General features: G+C 39.1%; 1 protein-coding gene across 1 annotated transcript in view; it reads right to left on the reverse strand.

The window, feature by feature from the left end:
- The window catches only part of efcc1 (EF-hand and coiled-coil domain containing 1), a 95,700-nt gene that overhangs the window by 14,320 nt on the left and 59,547 nt on the right, over window positions 1–21,833 (reverse strand). Inside the window, exons 2-6 of the mRNA XM_043707980.2 lie at window positions 13,860–14,005; window positions 9,842–9,977; window positions 5,511–5,676; window positions 4,714–4,872; window positions 4,375–4,444 (exon numbers count right to left, since the gene is read on the reverse strand). Of these exons, the coding sequence (XP_043563915.2) occupies window positions 4,375–4,444; window positions 4,714–4,872; window positions 5,511–5,676; window positions 9,842–9,977; window positions 13,860–14,005 (677 nt within the window). The remainder of the gene's footprint in view (window positions 1–4,374; window positions 4,445–4,713; window positions 4,873–5,510; window positions 5,677–9,841; window positions 9,978–13,859; window positions 14,006–21,833) is intronic.

A 21,833-nucleotide genomic window follows, 5' to 3' on the forward strand; every position in this document is an offset into this window, starting at 1 on the left:
AGCATTTGTTGCCCAGCACATTACCCTTGGGAATGTGGTGGTGAGCTGGTTTCTTGAACCAGTGCAATTTATTTAGTGTAGGTACATAAACAGTACTGTTAGGGAATGGGTTCTAGGATTTTTCAGTGGATAAGTAAGAATTAATCACATTGTTGTGGTTACATATAGGCCAGGTTTGGTCAAGACAACAGATTTCCTTCCCGAAATGATTTAGTAAACCAAAAGGTTTTCACGATGATCTAACAGTTAAGTTGTAACAATTACTGATTCTGGCTTGTTCTGAATTTATTAATTAACTGGATTTAGTTTTCCAGGGTGTTATGGTGGCATTTGAACTGCTGATTGTTAGTCCTCACCTCCAGATTACTCATTTGGTAATGTCATTAGACCATTTTCAGAAAATCACTTCCCAAGCCAGCACTGGGGCTCATTGGTTAGCACTGCTGTCTCAGCGCCAGAGATCTGGGTTTGGGTGACTGTCTATGTGGAGTTTGCGTGTTCTCCCTGTGTCTGTGTGAATTTCTTCCAGGTGCTCTGGTTTCCTCCCACACTCCCGAAGAGTGGGCCATGTTGGGCCAAATGGCCTGTTTCCACACTGTAGGGATTCTATGGAACCAAGCCTATTTCCAACCTGTCATTTTCCCAGCGTTAACTCCAACTTTGGGATGTAACTCAACCCAAGGAGTTAAATGGCAGTCTTCCATAATGATAATGTAGGTATGAGTGTCATTGCCATTCTGCTTTTGGTCTTTCACTGCTGTTGGCTAACCTGGCATCATTTCAAAGGTGAGAATCTGTTGACTTATCAGGTTACTGCTTTCACCCTTACCCTTACCCCCTGGATACAGGTATTAGGATGGAGGGCTTATGCCCGAAACATCAAATCTCCTGCTCCTCGGATGCTACCTGACCCGCTGTGGTTCTCCAGCACCACACTTTTCATCCCTGGATACAGGTGCCAATCTGTGAATTCTCTTCAATTGGGACCATGGCACACTGTGTTCAAACTCCTACCAAGAAGTAGTTTTCCTCTCCTGCTACCACCGGGCCTTAATTATCCCCATCCCTCACATCCCACACCACTGGTCTCTGGTTAATTCCCTACATCCCCCACCCGAGTGCTGCTGGGTTCACTAGTTTCACCTGCACATCTACCAATGTCATTTGTTGTATACGTTACTCCTGATGCAGTCTCCTGTACATTGGGGAGACTGGACGCCTCCTCGCAAAGTGCTTCAGTGAACATCTCCGGGACACCCGCACCAATCAACCCCACCACCCCGTGGCCCAACATGTCAACTCCCCCTCTCCCTCTGCTGAGGACATGCAGGTCCTGGATCTCCTTCACCGCTGCTCCCTCACCACCCAACACCTGGAGGAAGAACGCCTCATCTTCCGCCTCAGAATACTTCAACCCCAGGGCATCAATGTGGATTTCACTAGTTTCCTCACTTCCCCTTTTCTTTTTTTTCCCCCACCTTTTTACCCCAGTTCCAACCTTCCAGCTTAGCACTGTCCTCATGACCTGTCCTACCTGCCAGTCTCCCTTCCCACCTCTCTGCTCCACCCTCCCCTCTGACCTATCACCTCCATCCCCACATCCATTCACCTATTGTACTCTTTGCTACCTTCTTCCGCTCCCCCCCCCCCCCCCCCCCCCTCCCCCTCCCTGCCTCCAGTTCTGATGAAGGGCTTTTATCCGAAACATCGATTTTCCTGCTCCTTGGATACTGCCTGACCTGTTGTGCTTTTCCAGCACCACTCTGATTTAATCACTAGTATCCTGTACAATGGCCTTCCACTATTCAGGAACTGACTTCTTTTCTCAATCCTGGAAGTGCCAGCCCTGTCTATCCTCCCTAATCTGGTTGTCCCCTGCTTCTAGACTCTACCCTCTTACTTGACACATCTCTTAACCCTCTGGACCTTCCCCACTTCTGGTCAACTCCACTCTGGCAGGTTGATCCTCCCTTCTGTTGGCTGTCTTCCCAGTAAGGAACCTCATCACCTCAGGAGATCTCCCACCCACAGCTTCCAACCTCATAGTCCGGGAACTCCGCACTGCCCGGTTCTACCTCCTTCCCAAGATCCACAAACCTGACCACCCTGGCCGACCCATTGTCTCTGCATGCTCCTCCCCCACTGAACTCCTCTCTACCTACATCAACCCTGCCCTATCCCCCCTAGTCCAGGAACTCCCCACATATGTTCGAGACACCACCCATGCCCTCCACCTCCTCCAAGACTTCCATTTCCCCTGCCCCCAACGCCTCATCTTCACCATGGATATCCAATCCCTCTACACCTCCATCCGCCATGATCAGGGCCTCCAAGCCTTCAGTTTTTTCCTCTCCAGACCAACAGTACCTTTTATTCGTTTGGCCAAACTGGTCCTCGCCCTTAACAATTTCTCCTTCGAATCCTCCCACTTCCTCCAGACAAAGGGGTAGCCATGGGCACACGTGTGGGCCCCAGCTATGCCTGTCTCTTTGGCTATGTAGAACAGTCGATCTTCTGTAATTACACCGGCACCACTCCCCACCTCTTCCTCTGCTACATTGATAACTGCATTGGCACCACCTCGTGCTCCCGCGAGGAGGTTGAGCAATTCATCAACTTCACCAACACATTCCACCCTGACCATAAATTTACCTGGACCATCTCTGACACCTCCCTCCCCTTCCTGGACCTCTCCATCTCCATTTCCATTAATGATGACCGACTTGATACTGACATTTTTTACAAACCCACCGACTCCCACAGCTACCTGGATTATATCTCTTCCCACCCTACCTCTTGCAAAAATGTCATCCCGTATTCCCAATTCCTCCACCTCTGCCGTATCTGCTCCCAGGAGGACCAGTTCCACCACAGAACACATCAGATGGCCTCCTTCTTTAGAGACCGCAATTTCCCTTCCCACGTGGTTAAAGATGCCCTCCAAAGCATCTCGTCCACATCTTGCACCTCCGCCCTCAGACTCCAACCATAACAAGGACAGAACGCCCCTGATGCTCACCTTCCACCCTACCAACCTTTGCATAAACCAAATCATCTGCCGACATTTCCATCACCTCCAAAAAGACCGCACCACCAGGGATATATTTCCCTCCCCACCCCTTTCCACCTTCCGCAAAGACCTTTTCCTTCCGTGACTACCTGGTCAGGTCCACGCCCCCCCTACAACCCACCCTCCCGTCCTGGCACCTTCCCCTGCCACCGCAGGAAATGCAAAACCTGCGCCCACACCTCCTCCCTCACCTCTATCCATGGCCCTAAAGGAGCCTTCCACATCCATCAAAGTTTTACCTGCACATCCACTAATACCATTTATTGTATCCGTTGCTCCCAATGTGGTCTCCTCTACATTGGGGAGACTGGACGCCTCCTAGCAGAGAGCTTTAGGGAACATCTCTGGGACACCCGCACCAATCAACCACACCACCCTGTGGCCCAACATTTCAACTCCCCCTCCCACTCTGCCGAGGATATGGAGGTCCTGGGCCTCCTTCGCCGCCTCTCCCTCACCACCTGACGCCTGGAGGAAGAATGCCTCATCTTCTGCCTCGGAACACTTCAACCCCAGGGCATCAATGCGGACTTCAACAGTTTCCTCATTTCCCCTTTCCCCCACCTCGCCCTAGTTCCAAACTTCCAGCTCAGCACTGACCCCATAACTTGTCCTATCTGCCTATCTTCTTTTCCACCTATCCACTCCACCCTCCTCCCTGACCTATCACCTTCATCCCCTCCCCCACTCACCTATTGTACTCTATGCTACTTTCTCCCCACCCCCACCCTCCTCTAGCTTATCTCTCCACGCTTCAGGCTCTCTGCCTTTATTCCTGATGAATGGCTTTTGCCCGAAACATTGATTTTACTGCTCCTCAGATGCTGCCTGAACTACTGTGTTCTTCTAGCACCACTAATCCAGATTCTAACTACATAGACTGGCTAGGAGAAAGTGAGGACTGCAGTTGCTGGAAATCAGAGCTGAAAAATGTGTTGCTGGAAAAGCGCAGCAGGTCAGGCAGCATCCAAGGAGCAGGAGAATAGACGTTTCGGGCATAAGCCCTTCTTCATAGACTGCTTCCCACCTGCCTTATGGCCCAGGTTTTAATCAAGTTGAGCCTATGGGTGTGGAACTAATAACCAACATCATTAAAATAAAAAGCATTTGACAGAATCTTAAATGATGGGTTATCCTTGATTTTCTGATTGACTTATTTCCTATGGGACAGGTCAGTAAAAATTCTACCCATTCAGTGACTTTGATCTTTATGTCACGTCCAATAATTCAACTGCATACTCATTTAACTTATTGGTATGCATGGAGAAATCAAGGCTTGAACGGAAAATAAATTGTTAGCTCACCATGTTGAGGATTACTGCAGGACTCCAAAGTGCTGAGCAAGATTTTTCCTAGTGATCTCCTTGACACATTCTAGATAAAATAAATAACATCTTATTGATTACATTGTGAAATACAAATGCATGTACACTAACGTTTTGGCTTTCAAACATCTTTAAAATTGCTCTTCATACCCTTCCACTGCATTTACTTCTATATAGGCATTTCAGTCTAGGCCTCTTAAGTTTAGACGATATTAAAAACTATCAATCACGGCTAATGTGCAATTGGAAATGAGCTTCTCCTTGTTACAGGAGACTATTGCAGTAAATTACTGAAAATTGTCAGCATCATTCTCTTACAAGGTCACGTAGCTGCTGCAGGAGCTGTAATACATCCATCAGCTTTTCTTCAATTAGTGACAGTCGCACTCTCTCTGTCTCTAACATTTGTAGCTCCATCTGAAGCAGATCTGTCTCATCCACTTTCCGCTGTAATTCACACAGTAAGGACCCTTTCAGCTGAAAAGTGCAAATGAGGAAAAAAAAATCTGATTTTTAAATTAAAACAAAAATGACACAGTAGATCAGAGGATTCACTGCTTTATAACAAGGATGTTTGACGGTTTTAGGGGACAACATCTACATGAGTGAATCAGAAATTCCATTCTATGCTTTGGGGATTTAATGTTATAATTCACTTACTATTGAATGGAACTGTACATGAGTACGATACACATTTATATGGATATTTAATTTTTATTCCTTTTCATGTCTTAAGTTAAGAATGTGCAATAAAGTGTGCAAAATGCACCAATTAGAGCTATTTAGGAATTCCCACAATAGGGTTTAACTGCACTTGGGGACTGGCCAAGTAGCAATGGGGAATGGTGCTAGGGTTTGGCAACCATGAGATAGAATTCCAGGGCTTGGCAAAATAGGGGTGGAAGAACTAGGGCTGCGGGGGTTCATCCTGAAAATATTGGTAATCAAAAACATGGATATCCCTCCACAATATGAAAATGGTGCACATGACACAATTTACATCATTGCACCATATGTTTCTAAATATTTACCAAGACTTTTTCATGACTTTGCCATTCACGTACTTTTAGTGGACATTAAATAAAAGCACCGCACGGTTCAGATTTTTCTTTTACCTGATCCATGCTTGTCTCCATTTGTTGGGTTTTATATTCCTTTAATTCCAGTTGCTCCTTTAATTTTGCCACCTTCTCAACCAGTTCTAGAATTGCGCTATTGCTTTCATCACTCCTTATGTTCCCAAATTCTGACAGTAGCTTTTTAATAGTCTTATCATCACAACTGTGAAAATACAACACATGAATCAAACTATGATAAGACAAAGTGTTGTGCATGCACACACATTGAAAACTGTTAATTACAAAGTGAAAGGTTGTGTGTATAATAATACAAAATAACACTGTAGCTACTGTTCATATGTTAGTACAATAGCAACTGCAAGGTAGAACAGTTTAAATGCAGGAATCCAAAAGTTGCCCTTTGAAATGCAAAACTCCCACTTACCATGACAGAAACATGTGGCACTAACAATTGAAATGCATTGAACAGTGTGATGCTGTTGTAGTTGTGTAATACAGTCATAGATTAAGAGTCGTACAGTACAGAAACAGATCCCTCCGTTCAATGATGACCATAATCCCAAACTAAACTGGTCCCACCTGTCTATGCTTGGCCTGTAACCTTCCAAACATTTCTTACTCGTGTATTTATCTAAATGTCTTTTAAATGTTGTAACTATACCCACATCCACCACTTCCTCGAAGTTCATTCCATACATGAACCACTCTGTCTGTTTGCTTGTTTTTTTTAAAAAAAAACTCCTTCCTGTCTTTTTAAAAATCTTTCTCCCCTCATTTTAAAAATGTCTTCTACTTTTGAAATCCCCCACCCTAGGGAAAGGACACCTGCCGTTCACCTTGTCCTTATCGCTCATCATATTATAAACCTCTATACCCTCAACCTCCTATACTCCAACCTATCCACCCTTTCATTATAACTCCCCCTCCATTCCCAGCAACATCCTGGTAAATCTCTCTTCCGAATCCTCTCCAGCTTAATAGTACCCTGTTCTATAACAGGGTGACCAGAACTGGACACAGTACTCCTGAAAAGATCTCAAGTCCTGTATAGCCTCAACATAACATCCGATACTGAAAGATCTGAGCAATGAAGGCTACTGGCTAAATGTTTTCTTAATCCCTCTACCTATATGTGATGCAAACTTCAAAACAATTATGGACCTGAACCCCTAGGTCTCTGCTCTACACTACTACACAAAGCCCTACTTTTAATTGTATAAGTTCTGCCCTTGTTTGTTTTTGCAAAATGCAATAGCTCACATTTATCCAAATTAAACTGCATCTGCCTCTCTTCAGCCCATTGACCCAACTGATCAAGATCTCTTTGTAATCTTAGATAACCTTCTTCACTGTCTACTATACTACCAATTTTGGTGTCATCCGTCATAGTGATTTAGTAATACACACTAAGTGATCTCATAGTAAATGATTCTCCAGGGAAGAGTGATCATAGCACGCTAGAATTTCACATTAATGTTCTGGCGTTAAAGAAAGGAAATTAAATAGGCATGAGGACAGATCTGGCTCCAGTTTTGTCTGGTTGGGAAGACTAAAAGGTAGGACAGTTGTGCAGTGGCAGATGTTTAAGGAGACACTCAATTGCTTCTATAATATATTTGCAACTATAATATAATCCAGAAAAGAAGAAAGATTGTAAGAGTGGAAAAAAATCAACCATGGCCAGGCAATGAAGTTAAAGATATTTTAAGACAAAAACTGAGGCATATCATATTGCAAAGGTGAGTGGCAGGCTGGACGACTGGGAAACTGGAAGAATGATCAACAAAAGTTTACTAAAAGAGTAATAAAAAAAAAGGTAAATTATGAAAGAAAACTACATGCAAAATAAAAAAAAACACAGATAGCAAACACTTCTATAAGTTTAAAAAAAAAAAAAATGGAAGAGAGTGGCTAAAGTTAATTTTGGTCCCTTGAAAGGTGAGACTAATAATAAGGAACTCAGAAAAAGCAAAGTCACTAAATCCAACATTTTCCTTCAGGTTCATGGTGTAGGACATTAGTATCATCCCAATAGTAGCAGGCTCTCCAGAGGAAAGGAGAAACTTGGAACGATGGTCATCATAGAGAAAATGTACTGAGCAAACTACTGGGATTGAAGGCAAACAAGTCTCCAAGACTTGATGGCTTATATCCTACGGTCTTAAAGGAAGAGGTAGCAGAGATTGCTGATCCATTGGTTATAATATCCCAAAATTCCCTTTTATGTTGGAAATGTGCTGGTGGATTGGAAAAATGCTAACATGATGCCCTTATTCAAAATAGGAAGGGAGGCAGAAAGGAGGAAACTATAGACTATAGAAACTATAGTTTCATATGTTATTGGGAAATTGCTAGAATCCATTATTAAGTAATAACTGGACATTTGGAAAGTCAAAACACAATCCATCAGTCAACATGGTTTTATGAAGGGTAAATGATGTTTGACAAATTTGCTTGAGATCTTTGAAGATGTGACAAGCAAAATGGATAATGGGGATCCTGCACATGTCGTAACTTGAACTAGGATGGACTTCCAGAGGGTATTTGAGAAGGTCCCCACACAAAAGATAAGATCACATGGAGTTAGGGTTCATTTATTAGCTTGGATAGAAGATTGGTTAACCAACAGAAAGCAGAAAATTGGAATAAAATTGGTATTTTTGATTGGCAAAACGTAACTAGTGCAATGCCATAGATTCAGTACTCAGGTCCCAACTATTTACAGTCTATATTAATGACATGCAGGGATAGAATGCACTATAGCCAAATTTACAGATGACATGAAAATAGGTGGAAAATTAAGTTGCAATGAATAAATTAAAAAATTAATAAATTGGTATGGACATATTAGGTGAATGCTCCAAACTCTGGCAGATGAAGTTTAACATGGATAAATGTGAAATCATCCATTTTGTCCTATTATCTAAATGGAGAGAAACTTCAGAATGCTTTTACATAGAGGGATGGGGGTGTCCTCATGATGAATCACAGAAAACTAATATGGAAGGATAGCAGGTAATAAGTAAGGCAACTTGAATTTTGGCATTTATTGCTAAAGGAATAGAGTATAAAAGTAGGGAGTGTTGCTGCAACTCTCAAGGCATCCATAAGACTGCACCTGGAGTACTGCACATAGTTTTGGTCCCCTTACTTGGGGACTGATGTAGTTACATTGGAGGCAGTTTAGAGGAGGTCCATTAGATTTATTCAAGAGATGAAGGGTTTGACTTATGGATAGATATTGAATTGTTTAAGCCTATGCTTGCTGGAGTTTAGAAGAATAAGAGGAGATCTAATTGAGGTATCTGAGATGCTAAATGGGATTGGTAACCTAGAAGTAGAGAATGTTCCCTCATATGGGACAATCCAGAATGAGTGGTCACAGTTTCAGGGTAAGGGGTAACAGATTTAAAACAAAGATGTGGGGAAATTACTTCTCTCAAACGATCATGAATCTACAGAGGTCACTACCCCAGAATGTGGTGGATCATGGGATATTGAGTAAACATTGAGGATATAGACAGATTTTTAATTAGTTACATCCTGAAGGGTTATGGGCAGAAGAGTGGAGTTGAGTCAAAATGAGATCAGCCATGATTGTATTAGATGGGGGAATTGGGCTTGAGCTAAATTGCTTATTCTTGTTCCTGGTGCTCATGTTCTAAAGCTGTCATTAAATTGCAAATCTTGTCCATTTCAGTCTAAGTACCTCTTTTTTTAAATAGAAGTTGGATCAATATGTATCATTTGCAAGCTTTACTTTATTCTTTCAAGATATTTTGTAGGTAGTATCAACAAATTATCCAGATGTTGCTAAAACCTGGTCTTTCATACAAGTTATGGTTTTACACTACTTCCAGACTGATAAATAGTGATATCAAAAGCACAGTCAAAATTTGTACAACAAACATTTTTATTAGCAATTTTGAAATGATTCTACTGTTTTCAATCACATTAATGTATATCTTCAGATTAAATGTTTTAATTCTTAATGTTCAGCTGACAAATTGTGAAAAATATCCTGTTATATTCTCTTTGTGTATTGGGATCAATTAGTATTGATTTTTAAATTACTCACAGCTTCGTTCATTACTTTGTCTATATTAAATCACACTATGAAACGGTTCTTATCTTAAATAGGTGTTTCAGAAATCCAACCTATATTGTGTAGATATATGCATCTTACCTACAGCATTTGACAATTAGCAAAATTTAGGGTTGCATAATTTTGTTTGGAGGTAACAAAAGAAAGGTAATTACACAGATACTGAGAAGGAATTCCAGTTAAATTTCAATAATAAGTCAGCAATCTGATACCTAATGCAACTAAATAACTTAGCGTTCAATTGCCTGAAAGAGCTACTTACCCGTTCCCACAGCAACAAAGCCTGGTCAGAAGTTTCTTCAATTCTTTCACCTGACTCTTCTGATCTTCAGTCCACTTCTCATCCTCTTCATCTGAGGCAGCCTGTCCTTCTACTGAACGGAATAATTGTTCTTCAACTAGTAGATAAACAGGGAAGCAAAACACTTGATTTAATCTTTTTGAATTGCAATGACATTTCAAGCCAAATAGATTGTACTAAGTTTTCTGGTCATTTTCCTGCACTTTTCTTTCATCTTTTATTCCAGCCAAGAATACAAACTATTGGTGAATAGTTTTCCAGAACAGAAGTTTCCAAAACATGCTATGAAATTTTATTAGATCTTATGCATTGTTAATTTTTGAGCTAAAAACCTTCGTTCACTACAGGTACAATATAAACACAAACTAATCAGCCTTTTCATGTGCTAAATGTGCAAATTAAAAGTAGAACAACGTAACAATTGTTCATTATCTCACCGTAACAAATATCTAAACTCTGTTAAGATACAGAAGTGAATTAATGTTCCTGATTAGCTATGATATTTGGCAACAAAAAAGCAAATGTTTGAACTCTCTCATTAGTCAACACAATTGTACACACGGTTGCTGCAACACAGTTTATATGACAAAACAACCTATGCATTGAACGGTTTGAAATTGTATCTAATTCTTGTATTTTTCACTAGCTATACGCGAAACATAATTTATACATTTCTTTGGAATTTAATTATTCAAAAATGAGACATTATGAAATCAATTTCAACACCTATCTTAAATTTAGGCCAGATGTCTTGCACTTCCTACAGCATAACACTCTTGAATTATTATATAAACCAGGCCATAGCATGCCACAGCGAGAAACCACAATGATCACTTCAGGAGACAGACACCGGTTGTAACAAGTCGTTGTTCACCACTTCCCGGGAGCTAAGAAACTATGCTATGTTCTTCGCAGCCTGCAACGCATTATCGAAGAGGATGAACATCTCGCCAAGACCTTGCCTACGTCTCCATTTTCTTGCCTTTAAACAACTGCCAAACCTTAAACAGATCATTGTTCGCAGCAAACTGCCCAGCCTTCAGGACAACATCGACCTCAACACCTTCAATCCTGTCATGGCAACCACTGCAAGATGTGTCAGAGTGTCAACACTGATACCACCATTACCCTTGGGGACACAACCCATCCTGTACACTGCAAGTACTCATGTGACTCAGTCAATGTTGTCTATCTCATGCCCCAGGCAAGAATGCCCTGAGGCAAATCACATTGGCAAGACCAAGCAGACGCTACAGCAACCAATCAACAGACAGGGGTGTTCCCTCCCAGTCAGGGAGCACTTCAGTGGTCAGGGACATTTGGCCTCGGATCTTTGGGTGACAATCCTCCAAGGTGGACTTCAGGATAGGCAACAGCGCAAAGTGGCCAAGCAGAGGCTGATAATCAAGTTCAGTACCCATTAGGATTGCCTCAACTGTGATCTTGGGTTCATGTCACACTATAGGTGACCCCACTACACCACACACTGTCTCTCTCACAGACACACACGCAAGCACACATACACTCTTTCACACAGTCACACAGTCTCCCTCTCCCACATATACATGACACACACTCACCCTCTCAAAGGGTTATGCTCCATCACACCCACACACACACTTTACCAAGCTTTCACACATGCAAACATACTCTCTCATATGCACTCATACAAATGCTCACACTCACTCACACTCTCTGTCTGTCTATCTCTCTCATCTGCACGCGTATTTTGCTTGAAAGATGCACAATCGATAGGCAGTCAATCCACGTTATTTTGTAAATTCCACTTTGGGAATAGAACTAGTCTGACTCAAGATTGGGATACAGGCAAACTCTGACCTCCCACCTTTTAATGCATTATCTGAGCTGAGATGTCATCTTTTATTATAAAACATTAAATTATCTCGAAGGTGACTGAAAAGAAGGTCTGGGATTTTCATATTAATGAACTGAAACTTGCAACCCATTCTAAATAACGGAAGACTTAACAATCTAGGTTTGTTCAATATATAATTTCAGTCTCATGACACTATAATCTTTTGCTAGAAATTTTGTGTCTTATGATCTTATACTCCACAATCACCTGAAGGAGCAGTGCTCTAAAAGCTAGTGCTTCCAAATAAACCTGTTGGACTATAACCTGGTGCTGTGATTTTTCAACTGTATAAAACAGGATTGTCAATCACTAATACAGGTCCAGATGCATGCCTGCTTGTATTTAGGCTATTGGCTTGATTACTATAAACAAAAACACAGATTGAATTGTCCTAAACCTTAATCAGTCTTGATAGTAGTCACATGAGAAATATTCTGGCCTCTATTACTTAATTTTCTCTGAATGGAATTGTGGCTTTTCATTTGGAACCAGGCAACAGGCAGTTTCCAGTGTTAATATTCCAGTCAACAGTAACAATCTATTTGAATGTCTAATGAATCTTTAGCACACCATAGTATAAATAAAATTTAGCCGGTCTTTTTCTTGAACATTTGTTTTTCAACTCTGCACTTCAAACAATCCTGAAGCCTTTATCCCTTTCAACTTTCCCAAGAATGAATGTTGACACTCATTCCTTTGCTATGACGTTCATTATTTTCCACTTGGTATCTTAACAATGCAAACATAATAATTAGGTTAGAATGGTGTGGAGAGCACTGGCAATTTTTGTATTTGTATGTATGACTACATTAGATGCATTCTTTCCTGCAAAGGTAGTACAGTCTGGTGTAATTTGAAGCATTTCTTCCTTAAAAATATCTTATGCATTGAACAATGATTCCTTGCACAGAAGTTTGCTTTCTGCTCACTGTTTCAATATTGCTTCATTTCAAGACTGAGATCACAAAGTTTTAATCTCTAACAACCATTCTTCTGTAAGCACAAGATAAATTTATATCAAAGTTTAAATAAAACTTTAATTTGCCTGAAAGTTTCATTCTTATCTCTTCCACCCTTCACATGCTGCAGTCTCTCCAGTGCTTATCAAACCAGTACGGATAAATCCCAAAATTAGGCTCACTGTATTTTTAGGGTGGAGTCTTAACTATATGACCATCAGATTATGAATATTTTGCATTTGCAAAATATTGATAGAGTCTGAATACACAAAGACTTCACAAGGTGGCAGTCAAGTTGTTATGTGCCAGATATAGTATCATGTTAAAGAAATGTTAACTATGAAAACAGCTGCACTTGCCAAATAATCTGTTAAATTTGATAGAATGATGCTCACCATGGTAACTGAATTTGCAGATTCTGAATGTTAGATTTGTGCACATAAATGTAGTGAAAAATGGGCAGACAACACAAATATGATCATTCTTTTGACTGTTTCACGGAGCTAAACACTTATTTAGCTCCCAACATATTGGTCTGATGACTTTTTCTTTGCACTGAAGTGAGCACAGCAGATCTTTTCAGGGGAGACGACTATCAATCAAATTGTGGCAAATAGCCAGGCAGTATCATTACGTCATTGTTATTCAGGGTGTCTGGTTAAATTGCAAATGCAAGCTAGCATCTTGATTTGAGAACACCCACAATAGAACAAACAAAGAGAAGCCATCTCCCTGGAATCAGGCGCTTGAAACATCACTTAAACACAAAAAAACCTGGATAATATGCATTCTCCAAGTATTGAATAATGTTTGAAATTTGGCCAACAGTTTGAGGCAACCTGTCTGAACTTGCTTTATAATCTGCTTTGGGTAATGTAAAGCTTGACAATAAGATTTACTCTCCCAGGCTTGGGTCTAATTCTGGCTCAGCCTCATTGTATGAACGTTTTCTCTTCCTGAATGTGTGAATGAGGAACATCTTTTTAAATCGCCACAGATAAGTAAAAGCACTGAAACATTAAAACTAAACTATGATAAATCATAATTGAACATGGAAAACAGATTGGAAGAAATAGAAATGTGCGAGAGCACAATGAATGTTAGAGTTTCCGAAACAAATATCACATTTTCTAATTGTTCTTACCATTGTAAGTTGATGTTTCTGTATCGCCTGTTGGGGATCGTCGTTCCTGGTGCACAGGTACACAACCCTTCCACTCATAGACTGCAAGAGGGTGCCTCCGTTCTGAAGCAGTTGCCTGCAGAAATTGAAGCTTCCGCACCTCTGATCTGCAAGAAAAAGAAAAAATAGAAAGGAAAAATAAGCAAAATTCTTTAAGTTTATTCTGGTTATTTTGTGAGGTCTTTGGGACATCTCTACCCTTCATTGGGCTTTAAAAACTTACATTTATGGAAACATCAAACTCTAGTAACTATGCTAAAGAAGAATTGGCAAATAGCATTGAACTTCCTTAATTCACAATGTTGTCGTTTTTTACTATCATGAAATACTGCCTTATAAATGACTCATCTGGTTTTTCGATATTTTGGTAGACTTTTGTTAAAATGACATTGTTATTGCTGGGTATAACAATTAGACCCTAAAGTTAAAATCAAAAGCAAACTGTCTGTTGATAATCAGCACTGATTGATAAGATGTTATTTGTTGAAACTCTCGTTTCATTCAATGTAAAGTCAACCAATTTCACACCATGGCATACAAAACACTGTTACCAAGAACACATCACATAAACAGGAAAAGATTAACTGCTATTGAACCAACTTATTGCTATTGATATCCAAGAAGTGCACACTATTGTAATGATCTAAACTGATGATAACACCGGACAAAATCACTCCCCTCAGTGAAACCTGTCATGAAACCATAAATTTTATTTTGCAATTTGGTTACTGTGGTGATCAGTCACTGAGCATCTTTACACAAGGCTGTCAAAGTACTTTTGACAAAAGTACATATGGCTATTTCTGTGTAATAACCTTTTGTATAGAGACAACATTTTGGAACGATCTTAACATAAATAGCAAAAAAAGTCAACCATTTTCCCCAGCATTATCCTTTAAAGATGCTCAACATCCATGAAGTACCTCTCCTATCTTCACTTGAAAATTTCTTACTCCTCAGACAAGGTCATGAGTGTTTCCTTTCAGCACATGGAGCAGAAGTGATTCTCTCCATGAAACACAGACGCATGTTAACTCATGGACTTTTTCCAATTAATTCTAATAAACAAAGGGCTTCTAAAAAAAAGTTTTTTTTGTTTCAACTCTGATGCTGATAAGGATATTTTCTTCAGAACTCTACCTGCTTGTGGCCCTTGGCTTGTGTTGCCTGGAGCTCAGTGGTTTGCTAGACCATTTCAGAGCGCAATTAAGAGTCAACTACTTCCCTAAAGGACATGAGTTAACCAGATTTTACAACAATTCATAGTTGTCATGATCAAAAATACTGAAACTAGCTTGCATTTCCAAAGTTATAAATACCGCATATACTTGTATATCAGTTGAAGACGGTTTTTTGAGCTGAAATTAGGGGGTCGACTAATAGGCGAGGTACTGTTGTTGACAGGATGAAATTCATGCTTGGTATGAGTCAAAAATGAACAAACAAAAGCCAGATCTCTCTACAAAATAACAAACACCAAAAAGAAATAGTTATGGGCATTATTGAATATTTATCTATAAAATAACTGTCTCCATTCTGCCTGCTATAGTTGAATGGTACAGTAGTTCCTTTCGTACCTTTCAGGGAATATGTTCCAAAACCTACTGCGGAAGCCAGAAAACACAGAAGGGTGCAAACCCTTTCATTTGAATGGGAAATCTACCATCCTGGCAGCCTCCTGGTCCCTGGTTCTGGAATGTTCCGGAAGAATCTCAATTATCCAGCATTCAATTATCTGGATATTGGATTATCCATTGCAAGGTCCCAACGCTTGGCTAAGCTATGGGATTTGATTATCCGGAATTTGATTAACTGAACGAAATACTCCCTGCCCACATTCTTCGGATAATCGAGGTTCCTCTGTAATGTTTGGATTGTGGTAAACCGCAGAAACTGACTCCATGTATATGACAATCGCCCTACTGTTGTACCTTTACAGTAATTCTGAAAACCTGGAGAGGAGCGAAATTGCTGGCGGACCGGTGGACCTGGAATGGTTTGGTTCAGCCAGCAGACTGGAAAGCCGAAGCAGAGCGCAACAGGCAGGCACACTGACTCAAATGTTGATCTGTGACTGTAAAGAACTAGGGTCGACTTTATACACAAGATTGACCTATACATGAGTATATATGGGTATGAATTAAAATATCACCAGTTATTGTGGTGGGATTTAAATCTATGTCGCCACAGTATTAGTCTGATCCTATAGATTACTAGCCCAATAATGCTATCACTATATCATCATCTTCCACTACACTTTCTATGTTGATTAAACCCAACATTAACCCCCTAATTTTTTTTGTTTTCTGTTTTACCTTTATAATTCATCATTTTGAAAAAATTATGTCTCGCCTTTAATCTTTTTGGTGGATTTTGTACCAATACTTTTTTAATTACATTACACAAAGTACTTTGCATTTCAAGTCAATCAAGCTTTCGATCCAACGTCCTAATGAATAGAAAGCAGCAAAGAAATCCTCCCTACATTGAGAATTGCTCTAGGGAATAGTCAGAAGAGATAATCCTTTAATAATAAAGACTAAGTTTGTGGAATGTATGACATAGAAATAAAATGAAAATGAGAAAAATTACCATGCAATGCTTTCACTCCTCATTCATTATTGTAGCTGTCAGTGTATTAACTATTGTTAGTGGGAGGAGGGGAGGGAAATTCATCAGTAAAGTTGAACAACTGAGGCCAAAAGAGTGTAGCATTAATAAGCCAATGTTAGAAATAATCCTGTGGAAAATTTAGAAGACTTTGATTTGGAACTAATTGAAGGATAAAGATGTTGGAAGCTCACACTTTTAACTAAAGCAGTACAGAAAAATGGTGAATTTAGAACATTCCAGCTCCTCAGCTTGAACCTTAAAGGTCAGTCCAACTGTTTGAATTTCGAAAGGGAAATATCAATGCTGTGTTTTTCTAAAAAGGACAGTTAAAGAAAAGAAAATTGATAGCAAAATGCTAAGAAAAAGATGGTGCAACAGAGAAATGTGATAAATACTGAGGAAAAGAACATTGCCAATGAACATTTAAAAGTAAAATGAGAAGGTGTAACAAAATCACGAGAACCCAACAGTACTGTATAGAAGGTGTGCATCTCACATTGAACTTTCCCTCCACATGCCTTTTGCATTTTTGTAAAAGTGGTGATAATTATGCTCCAGTATCAAACCTATCATCTGTACTTTACAAATTGAGACTTTAGATGAACATCAAAACTGCCAAGTCAGAATTTATTCTAAAATTAATTGAATGCCACCACAGGCATACCATAAATATTTAGGATATTGGAACATACTCAACTGATTGAACTTCTTTAGTCCTTAGCAATTTTAAGCTATCCATTCTTTCATTATGCATTTTCACTTACTTGTAGATATTTAAGAAGAAGAAATGGCCAAAGACTCTGAATGTTTAAAAGAAAGTGGGAAGGAAAATTAAATATCAGGTTCGTGAAATTTACACGTGGATCCAAAATCTATCAATGCTTCTAAATATTGGTTAATTCTGTCACATAGTTTAGAAATAATAACCACTTAAAATTACACAGGCATTCCTCCTTTTGATACAAATCCCATTGTTAAGCACCTGGCAGAACACAACTAGTGTTAACTGACATTTCTACTGTTTTCTTGAATGAGCTACAGAACAAATTTAAACATGTCAAAAAGTGGCAGATAAACTCTTCCATAAAAACACACTCCTCAAATAATCCAGTTCAACTGTTAACAAAGCCAGTGGCAGCAGTAAGGATAAACTCCATGTGGCAATATCAGGACCTCATTTTGATGACATTCAGAACTCCTGGAGATCCTGATAATATGTCTGAACTTAAGCAGTGTGAAGTGAAGTCACCATAGTGAGAGACAAACATCTCTCATTCCTTTGTGCTATAAAAGTAAGCTGCTTTAGACTTTGAAAAATATGTCAGAGTGTGAAAGAGTGCAAAGTGATGGCTTCTGAAATATTACCCATGACTAATTGTATTTTAATTAATGCTCTTCAGACTGTATCAGGGCTTGAAGCAGCAAAGTAACAGCCAAATACTAAGTTAACCAATATTCTTCACTGTAGTTACAGCAATTCATTCTCGAATAAATAATTCCTTTTCTTGTTATGGAAAATGAGAACTAACTTCCAGTATTTAACAAGAACCATAGAGCAACATTTTACTGAATAACTTAAAACTCTGATGGATTATTACCCTCTTGATCTTAGGTATAATGTTTGCAAATAAAAAATAAATCTACAACAACTGAATTGCATGTTGTCCATTGACCTTGCTACTGGTTGAATTCCTTGGTTAAAATGAGTCCAAAATAAAGCTATTTCTTGAATTATTTCCCTTAGTCTAAAGTGCCAACAAAGTCTACAGCTTCAAAGTTCAGCTGATTATCAAGATAAAGATTTATAAAAGTTCATCTATATTTCATGAGAAAATTACTTCAGCTGATAAATTTCATAGGCTTAGAGCATTATGGTAATTTCATCACAATTATCACAAAGTTGACATTGGTTCTGAAGGTTTGGAATTCTCAATCCAATTTCTACTGGTTGTAGATCACAAGTAGGTCACAAGAATTGGTCATGCACAGGACAGAAACTTATTCAGTATTCTCCCAATTTGGGAATGTTTTATTGCCAAACAGCCCCAAACCCTGCACCTAATAATCGTGTAATTTTGAAACCTGAGAGCCTAAGTTGGATTTCATTTTAAAATGACAATCCGTCTGGATCTTCAACATTTTGGATCTTTACTCCTAAAATACTGGCAATTCTTAGTTTGATTCCACATCAGATTTCAATATTGTGTAAGTGAATGTACTTTGAATAGGTTAGAATCAGAATTCTGTTGATTTTTAAAAAGCCTTATTGAATTATGACCATATGAATTCAGAGTTCATCATTTTGAATTTAATGAATTTACTTGGGTTTACAAGGATGCAATATTTTATGTAGCTTTTTCTTTCTCAATGGAATTATGAGGTACTCAGAAACAATATTTTTCATTCACTCCAATATAAAGGGTTAAAAATAAAGGTTGATTGTCAATCATCATCATCTGCCCCCTCTAGCTTGCTTTTTCCTTGTTAGACTTCGATGTTAAGCTCCACAAGCTGCAAATCACACACACTCTCATACCCTGTGAGATATCCACTATAATATAATCGATTTTCATCTCACATTCATTGATTCCAATCAGTCTTTCCTGATTGCTCCTGGTAATGTAACTGCTTGTGCAACTTCCATCTTGCAGAACTATTCCATTTGACATTTTTGAAAATTTATTGAAACATTGATTTTTCAATATCCACTAAAAATGGACAAGATATGAACTGGTAAGAACTTTGAAAATCTACTTTTGTGGCTTTCCTTCAGTCACCTTCTTCACCCAAGACTGCTAAATATTTAAGTTCAATTAACTTTCTAATATTCTGTGTTAGAGGTAATGAAATCATCCATATAAATTCCCCACATCGCTGTTTGACTGTTGAAAAGTAACCTACCAACTGAAATCCCAGTGAGAAAATGTATAGCTTTTACCACTGGTGCATGAAGATAATGTCAAACAGATGAAAATAGACAGTGACTGGACATTCACTTTTCACATCAGAAGATTTAATAGGAGCGGGAATTCCAAGGCAGCAGCGATACATGCTGAAGCATCAGAGGTAATGCTAGAAAGCTCTGATACTGGCAGCATAATAAGGCAAGTGAAGTCAATGAGGAAAGCAGATGGTAGAAATAGTTTCATCAATGCATTTGAGAGCTTTTTGGAAAAAACTGAACTCAAATTAACCTTCAGGATTATTCAGAAAATGTACCACAATCTACATAGAGATCAATAACTTTAAATAAAAAGAAATTCAAGTTTCCAAGTAATGGTTGAAAGAATAACATGACGACAAGATTTCACATTTTAAGACTATGACTGTAATACCAGACTAAATATCGCTATTGACTAATATTTTTGCAGATAACTTATACTGTAAACCATAGATACAAAGTTTTCCCTTTACGTTAAGCACAATCAGGGGAAAAAAATTTAACTGGAATACTTTACACTGTTCTTTAATAGACATATTAGTTCTCCAGGAAAATGTCCAAGACAATTTTTAACTTCTGAAGATTTATTTCAGTTCTTTAACTTTCGCAGTTCACTGACTTCTAACTCAATAACTGTCTTTCACTCAGAGTATTACTGGAGTTTCTCCTTTTAATGCAAACTAGGCAAGTCTTTCAGCCTTCTTTTAACTTTTCAGAAATTTGGTCCTTCCAAACCATGTGCAGGATACCACCAGCTCATGAACCATAGAGACTTACGTCGTCCAGCTGCTTCCTCAGTCAGACACTGGCAGACTAACCAGTCGGTGATATTCATTGATATTTTCAGAAAGCCTTTAACTATATATCACAATGATCCCTCCCCATCTGAAAGCCTATTGACTCAGTGAAGTAAATCACTTGAGTCTTATATCCAGGTAGAGATGATGATTAGCTCTCCTTGTGACCTCAATCTCTCATCACTGAAGGAAACAGAGTTTAAGTAACTTGGCATTCTCAATACTTTTCTGGTACTTTGAAGATGGATAGTCCACCTCCTGTTAGCAGACAGGCTGCTGCCATTGTCTCCACATATAATCACTTTGCAAAGTCTTAACAGTAAAACAATCTGTCCCCCTTTAATCTCCAGCAATCAAACAACTAGATTGCCAGGCAGACTTTGACACAAGTCAAATGACTTCTTCATTTAACTCCAAATTTGAAGATACAGTCCCGAAACATCATAATCGTATAAACCTCAATAATTATTTATTATTTAATTATTAATCTTAAATTTGCTAGGAAGAACAATGAGGATCAATTAAAATAAAGGTGAAGTGAGCAACTTCTGTTGAAAAACTGGCAATAGTTCACCAAGTATGGCATCAAGGAGCCTTAGCAAAACTGAAGTCAATGAGACTGGGGAAAACTCATCACAGGTTGGAGTCATGCCAACACAAAGGAGTGATTGTAGTTTTTACAGACTGATCATCAGATCCCCAAGATATCGTTGAATGAGTTACAGCAAGCTACAATGCCACATCAGAGACTGGGAATTTGTTGGTGAGTAACTCACCTTATGGTCCCTTGACTTGCAAAGCCTACTCAATATTTACATACTCAAGTTCGGAGTATTATGATGTATTCTCCACTTGTCTGGATGTTTACAGTTTCAAAAAATATGGAAAAAAACTCTTGTCAGACAAGACAAAGTAACCTGTTTGATCAGTAACCTATTCACCACCTCAAATGTTCAATCCTTTCAACGCCAGCGCATTGCGGCAGCAATATGTATTATTTGTTCGATGCACTGAATCAAAACATCAAGGCTCTTTTGAGAGCACCTTCAAAACCTTCAATTGTTATCACCTGGAAGGACAAGGACAGCAGACACCAGAACATCACCACATACTAGTTCCTCTCCAAGTCACACACAGCCTGCCTTCATTGGCAATGACTTAAAACCTTGGAACTCTTTGCTAATAGCATTGTGGGTATTTTATACCAAGTGACCTGCAGCATTCAAAAAAATGGCTCATCACCATCTTCTCCAGGGCAATTAGGAATAGGCACCAAATGCTAACATTGTCAGCGATGATCACATCCTATTAAATAAATAAAAAGGATATGACTCTATTAGAGATGCTGGAGCAGAGGGATCTGAGGTCTATTTGCACAAATTATTGAAGGTGGCAGAGCAGGTCGAGAAAGTAGTTAATGAGGCATACGAGATCCTTGGCTTTGTAAATAAAGGCACAAAATAGAAAGCAAGGAAATAATAGCATTTGTGAAGAATTGATTCAGATTCAGCTGGAGCATTGTGCCTAATTCTGGATAGCACACTTCAAGGATGTAAATGGTGGAGAGGGTGCAGTGAAGTTTCA

The sequence above is a fragment of the Chiloscyllium plagiosum genome, unplaced genomic scaffold (genome assembly GCF_037043375.1).
Source record: "Chiloscyllium plagiosum isolate Xiang-an unplaced genomic scaffold, Cpla_swu_hap1 HiC_scaffold_14, whole genome shotgun sequence".
NCBI lineage: Eukaryota > Metazoa > Chordata > Chondrichthyes > Orectolobiformes > Hemiscylliidae > Chiloscyllium > Chiloscyllium plagiosum.